The sequence below is a fragment of the Mus pahari genome, chromosome 8 (assembly GCF_900095145.1).
Source record: "Mus pahari chromosome 8, PAHARI_EIJ_v1.1, whole genome shotgun sequence".
NCBI lineage: Eukaryota > Metazoa > Chordata > Mammalia > Rodentia > Muridae > Mus > Mus pahari.
Genome location: NC_034597.1, coordinates 26,316,865 through 26,324,364, shown reverse-complemented (window position 1 = coordinate 26,324,364; position 7,500 = coordinate 26,316,865). Strand labels below are relative to the sequence as shown.

Here is a 7,500-nt window from a genome sequence, read left to right as displayed (position 1 = left end):
GGGGTAGGGGGACTGGAGAAGATGGGCTGGAAGTTCTTCCGTGAGATGAACCGTGCTTCCTGGTTCCCTGTGTCCATCCTGGACCAGAGGTCAGTGCACCCAGTACCCTCATCTTTCTCCACAGCTCCCCTCTGTCTTCCTGTGAACTTGTCATTCATATAACCAGACACAGTGCTGCACTGCAGTGACACACAGAAAAGCATACGGCCTGCTCTCCTGGGAATGACCACCTCTGCAGGAGTCCAGTGTACATCAGGGACAAGTTCCCATGGGTGGCGGTCTAAGCCAAGTGGGCTGAGGACGGATGAGCAGGTGAACAAGATGCAAGCTCTGCTGGGTGAGGGAAGAAGACACCTTTCCTAGAACGTTTGTCTGCTGAGTTACATGGACGTGAGACGTATAATGAGAAGAAAAGACAGTGTCTGGGCCAGTGCCTCCAGGCCTCACTCAGTCTTCAGGAAGCACAGAAGGCTAGACAGTGAGTAGGCTACAGGGCTGCCACCTGCCTTCCTTGTAGCTGTGGCTCAAGAGCCCTTCAAGAGGAATGGTATGTGCAGGCCAGAGACAAGAGGAGCAAAGGCACCCGAGAGGAGCCGAATGGAAAGGGCCTGTGCACACCAGACTACAACATGCCCAACCCTGGGTTGCCTACATCTCCCACAGGGCTCGGTCTCAGCATCAACAGGAGGACCTTAAGGACTGTTCTTGGAGTAAAGCCTGATTTCTCAGAGATGCCCTGTGGCACATCAGTGCTGTTACAAGGTCTCCAGCTCCTCCCATGGAACCTAAGGCTGAGCAAGTGGTAGAGGGGAAGGAGCGTTCCTGGGCATGCCAGCAAGATCCCTGAAGCCTTGAGCCACCCTTGCCCCAGCCGCCACCACGTTTTTATTTCAACACAGTAACTGTTTGCTCTTTCAATTCTTCCTGGAAGGCTCCAAACAGTTTATTTGTTCAAGTACCGAGGACAACGTCCCAGACTTAGGGAAGCAGGGTATTTAGGCAAATGCAAACATATGCTGATTTCTTTCCTTAGTTACATGCTTGGCAAACAGGTTATTTCACCGGAAGACAAAACTGGCCTTTACAGGGTTGCCCAGCTCCATCCTAACCTCACCCAACGGGGCTTTCAAACCCCTAAGTGTCCAGCAACCTGGAATAGGTGATGCGGGGGCTGTGACTGTAAAACTGTAGCGTAGGGATTTGTGAGAGAACCACTTTGGATCCTGACTAGTGATCACACCAATATGCATGCAAGAGAGATGCTGCAGAAAAGAATCCACACCCACAGCAGACTAGACTGGACATATGCATGGGAACTGGTAAACTACAAAGGACCCAACACCCACAGCAGACTGGCACTGGACACATACACACACAAACTATGAAGGCCCTGCTGGCTGCACTAGGGTCAAGTCCCGGTTGTGACGTTGTAATATAGCTAATTAAGTGATACAGCTAATTAAAGTGCTACCCTTAGGAAACCTGGGCAGAGGGCACATGATATCCCTCTACATTATTTCTCATAGTGATATGTGATTATCAATGGTCTCCAAATAAAACCTTTGTGAAGCACAAATCGTGGAAGCCATTTTACCTCAGGATTGGAACTGGTCTACTTACAGAGACGCTTTAAGAATACATGAAGCTGTTTCTCCAAAGCTGTCTTTTGTGGTTTCCTAACAAATAAATTATGCTTACTTCCACAGATGAGGTCTTCAAAGAAGCCACGCACAGCCATGCATATCCTCAGGCCCACCGGCTAACAGACCCCTATTTCTGATCTTTGCCCCAGCCTCAGACCCTGAAACAGGGTGGATCAAAGTGGATGTAAACAAAAACCCGAGGCTGGACCACCATCCAACATGAGGGGTAGCCTTCAGAGGAGAAGGCGCCAAGAAGACCCAGGCAGGCAGCCTCCACTTCTGCCTGTACACAGCTCTTCAGATCCCTGCCAGCAGTTTATTAATATTTTATTGAAAATTCTAAGATGATTCAAACTTCAGCTGTCATGATAAGGTGATGTTGCTAGGCAACTTTAGTGCCTATCTACAGATCTGTTTTTGCAGCTCTTCCCCGATTCACAAAGCTCAAGGTCGGGCCCTACCACCCTGAGGAAAATTCAGCGCAGACCACCAACGTGGATGTATGCCCTGACAGTACGCCAGTACTGGGTCCCATGGTCGAAGCTTCTTAGTCTTAGGCTCCCAGCACCCAGCTGTCCCTAGACCCAAGCCTCAGCCAGCCCTGCCTCCCCAGACTCACCATACTCGCTGTCATAGAACATGACGAACTTCTGCCAGCGCAGTTCCGTCACCAGCCTGAGCATGACATCATTGAGACGGACAGGTGGTCTCGAAGCCAGTGTGTAGGCCTCGCCGTCAGGGCTAGGGTTCAGGTGGCAGGCAGTACGTGGCGAACCCCCAGGGTTGCGCTGGACAAAGAGGTGTGGGATGTGCATGGCGTCTGTGAGGGACTGCAGGGCGTTGGCAGATGCACAGCCCGTGGATGTGACCAAGGCCAAAATCCCCTGGGTCATGAGGTCACAGGCTGGAAAGAAAGGAAAAAGACAGGAAGAGATCAGCATGGGGCACTGCTGTACCGGCTTCATCCCCACAGCTCCACCCAGCAGCTCATGCCTGTGGCCCTGAGAAGCCTCCCGACACAGACCAAGAGCCAGTTCCAGCCAGGCCAGCAGCTCCTATGAACCTTAGTGGGTGAAACATTAAAGCTACACATCTCAGGCTCATTTAACAGATGAGGAAAGAAAGGTCAGAACGGGCCATCCTTTGCCCCAGGCTAGCCAAAGAAGGGTAATATAGAAGGGACCCACCCCAGATCTCCCTGATCCACCAAACAGAACTCTGAATTAGATGATGTTTCCCACCTTGGACCAGTAGCCAAAATGCTGGGGAGCAGACCAAAACTCATGCTGCAGAATTTGTGTATTCCTTTCCATGGGCCAAGAGTGCAGCGTGTGCTCTGCAATTGTTGTCTGAACTGGACTGCTTGTGTCTGTAAGCTCTGGATGACATCATGATGTCAGGAAGACATATACTTACCCCCGGAGGACCCGGAATAAGGAAAGGTGGTGAGCAGGAGGTTCAGTCTCATGGCCAAGTCCACTTGAGTTCTATCATGAGGATACTGGGTCAAAGCCCAGATGAAGTGCTTGGCTCCAGAAGCCCGGGATTGTTCAAGAGCCACTTGACAATCACAAAAGAGATGGACCCATAGCTCAGGCAGTTACCAAGGGCACAGAGGTAACTGTGACTGAGATGACAACAACCCTTTCTGAGACTGACCCACTCAGGAGCCTGAACTTTAGACATCGCCCAGTAACCACAAGAGGCACGCGCCACCGTTGGCCATAAGCTCATATACCTTTTAGGGCCATCAGAGCAGATAGAAAGATCCTGTTCCCACACTCCAGCTCCACGCACCAGTTTTGAAGCAAGCATGTCTTATACGAATGTGGGAAAGCAGATGTAGTCTGAAAACACAGCCTGTGGATGGCAGCGAGCCATCTGTTGCACGCAGCAGACTCTGAACAACTTTGACAATGCAGTTCCTTCGTGGGGGCCCTAGAGTTTATGTAATGCTTCAGACCAGGCTAAGGAGGTGGTGAGAAACAAGAGTAGTCACCCCAAGGGGAAGGGAGTGAGAGGGTAGAAAAGATGTGAGAGGGGCTGTCCCCTACACTGGCTGGCACCAATGGCAGCTGCTCCCATACTAGAGCATATATTGCCATAAACACTGTAGGACATTGTAGATGATAACTCAGGTCCCAGTTCCCAGTGATTCCTCCACTTCCCATGCCAGGGCCTGAAACTGGGTACACAAAGAACATGAGATTTCTCTCAAGGATCTCATAGCCACCCAAAGGTTCTGCCCCTCCCTTTCCCCTTCACAGAAATCCAGTTATTTAAACCTTGTGTCTGTTTTCAGATACCCAGTGAGAACTGGGGAGTCGGCTCAGTGTGCAAAATCCTTGCCACACAATCATGAGGATCTCAGTTTTGATACCCAGCACCCATGTTAAAATAAATAAATAAATAAATAAATAAATAAATAAGGCAACACATTCTTTAGTTGCCTGTAGCTCTTTGAGCTTCCTGTCCCATCCATGTTAGCATATCTATTGATATAGTCCTTGTTCAGCTCATGAGTAGGCACCCATGTTGGTGGGACTTGACAAGTCTAGCGTCTGATATTCCGAGGAGCCACGGTCTCAATGCAAGCTTCCTGTTCCCCTGGCTCTCACAGTCATGTCATCCCTCTTCCACAATCATTCTTGAGCCCGAGGTGCAGGGGTTGTGTTGAAGACCTATCATTTGGAACTGGGATCCACAACTCTGTATTTTGATTAGCTGTGGTTTTCTGTAATGGTCCCCATCTATAGCAACAACAACAACAGGTGACTAAGGAAGGTTGAGAAAGCCTTCCCCAGGGACCCAGCAAATTGGTGATTCAATGGCAAATGGTCAGCCCTGAAATCATATACATACAGGTAACATTATACAGACTGAGCAGGTTGTGTATTTAGGAACACACATATATAACAACAATTAATGAAAAAGGAACCCATGCTTTTGAAATAGAGCAAAGAAGGGTATAGGAGAGGGTTTGAAGGAGGAAAACCTACCATTTTAAAAGCTGACACAGTGGTGCATACTCATAATCCTAGCCCTAGGCAGGCAGAGACAGGAGGAACCTCTGGCTTTCTGACCAGCTACACTAGGGAAGTGAGGGAACCCCAGGCTCAGTGAGAGATACTGTCTCAGTGAGAGACGTCAACATAAGATGTTGACCTCTCTGCTTTTACATGCACTCAAACACACACATAAGTGCCTACCCGGGGCAAGTCGTGAAGGCACGCCATGCCTGCACTTCATGCTCTCCATTCTACCCACACATACTAGATTGCACCCCTCACCTCCTCAACTCAACTTCATGCTCATTCTTGCTTCAGGACTGATTCAACCTCTCCAGGCTGGCCGCAGCCTTCATTCAAGATGCCCACAATTCTCTGCCATGGCACTGAGCATGACCTCCATAACCACATGGCTCTTCTAATGACCCTCGAGCTCAAGGAGTACACAGTGATCTCTGTCATACTTAACATATACACATATACACACACATACATGTGCATACACATACACGCACATACATGTACATACACATATACATGTGCATACACATACACACACATATGTGTGAGCACACACACATACATGTGCACACATACATACACATGCATGCACAGTGAGCAAAGCATGGCAACTCCTAAAGATTTGTGCAAGGATACTGTGAGTCCTGACATTTTCATGCTCTGTGTTCCTCATTGCTCTCTGGGCAACTATCCAGACCATGAAACTAGATCCAAAAGCAAAAGAGGACACTCAGTGGTACCCAGGGAACACTGCAAACATCTGAAAGATGCAAGTAGTGTGTGGTTATGGAAGCACTACACACAGAAAGCACACACAGCCTCTGCAGCAGTACACCCCACAACAATATAAGAAAGCACTTGTCATAGAAAGGTACATGAAAAATCATGTAAAAATCTATGTATTTTACAATATCAATTAAATAAAACTCAATATGCATGAAAGAAAGACCAGAAGGAAAAAAATGCAAAATGTTCGAAGTGAAAGCAATTTGTAAGTGCTTTTCTTTTTTTATTTTCCTATATTTTGCCAAAATTTCATGACATGAATAGGTAATTGCTTTAGAAAGTAAAAAGAATCCTCCAATAATGGATAAGCGGGGAGGCATGGAGGAAGAGGGACTGCTGTGTGAGAATGTTCTCTGAGCCAGGCTCTGTTGAGTATGTGATATTTGTGAATTCATGCTGTTCTCATCATATCCACTTAGAAAACAAAGTTCTGCTTTTGCTTCCCAGATAATGAGATGTAAGGCCACATGAGCATCAAGTGACAGAGCTAGATTAAGGTGAGCTCCCAGTTCATTCCCATACTGTCACAGACATGGTGAGTATGCTTCTGTAACAAAAACAAACAATACCACAAAACCTATGCTGGTTACAATGTGATAAAAACAAGCCTTCAAATAATGCAGGAAACACAGATAGCTAAGGCACCATGATGGTGAATGGCTTGTCTCCGGCTGACCGTGTTTTCTATACTAAGACATTGCATTAGAAGTATTTATTTATTTATTTATTTATTTATTTATTTATTCTATCAGCATGTATGCCTGCAAGACATAAGAGAATATCAGATCCCATATAAAGATGGCTATGAATCACCATGTAGATGCTGGGAATTGAACTCAAGACCTTTGGAAGAGCAGCCAGTGCTCTTAACTACTGAACCATCTCTCCAGCCCTGCATTAGAATCTTAAACAATATTTTCAGATAAACTGAACAATGCAGGGCCTAATACTCCATCTCCTGTTCTCTTCCTACAAGCCACAGGTCACTCCTGGCTCATCATCCATCTGCCCAGCTCCTCTTAAGTTACCACCGGACTTCTATGGTAAGCCAGCTCCCCAGTCTTTATCCACCAAGCTCTGAAGTCACAGAACTTTGAGATTCAGTTTCCCCATCTGCACATACATGTCCCACGACAATGAGGTGTGCCTCCTGCCCTCCTGTATATTTCATTTCTATGTCTAACATACCAATAACATATAAGCCCCTTCCTGCATTCATTGGATGCTCCCAGGACACATTCTATAATTTGGCAAGAGGAAAGATGAAGGCAGCTTTCCAGGATGCAGGAGATGGAGTTAGTTACATGTTTGGCATCAGAATCTCAAATGAAGGATTTAAACCAATAGAAATGGGTGGCTTACATGATAGGGTAGAGCATGATTAAGACGCAGAATCTGGGCAAAACTGCTCACCAGCAGCTTAGAGCTTGGAAGAACATAGGAATCTCATAAGCACAAGTCCCATTCCAACCATGTGATCAGCAGCCATGTGACCATGGGCGTGTGCCCTTTCTGAGCCTTGCTGTTCTAGTCAATGGAGATGAGAATCTCTACTGACTCAGAAGGTGGAATGCCTTCTCCGCCCTGCACCCAGAAAGGTACTAGGCCCATGTCAGTTTTCTTCCTCTTTCCAAAGACCATCCTTATCATTCCCCATCAACACCTGCACCCAAGCCATGCCCAGGACCTTAAGAGTATTCTTTATCAATGGGTGTAGAGGCACATACGGGCAGCAATCCCATCACTTTGGAAGCTCAGGAAGAGAAATGTCATGAGTTCAAGGTCAGTGTAGGCTACAGAGTGAGGTCTAGACCAGCCAAAGCTACACAGCAAAACCCTATCTCAAACCCTGCCCCCTTTTAAAAGTCACCTGTGCTTTGAGGAAGAGGGCAAAACATCAGGGGAGCTGTTGCAAAAGAGGAAGGGACCCTTGCAGGAGGATGCAGGAGATGGGAGAGGAAGAGACCTTGCAGGAGGATGCAGGAGATGGGAGAAGAGGAAGGGACCTTGCAGGAGGATGCAGGAGATGGGAGAAGAGGAAG

At 47.5% G+C, this 7,500-nt stretch overlaps 1 protein-coding gene across 1 annotated transcript in view; it reads right to left on the bottom strand.

Annotated features, from left to right (window-relative positions):
• The window catches only part of Grid1 (glutamate ionotropic receptor delta type subunit 1), a 738,391-nt gene that overhangs the window by 610,252 nt on the left and 120,639 nt on the right, over nt 1–7,500 (bottom strand). Inside the window, exon 3 of the mRNA XM_029541717.1 lies at nt 2,263–2,547. Within this exon, the coding sequence (XP_029397577.1) occupies nt 2,263–2,547 (285 nt within the window). The remainder of the gene's footprint in view (nt 1–2,262; nt 2,548–7,500) is intronic.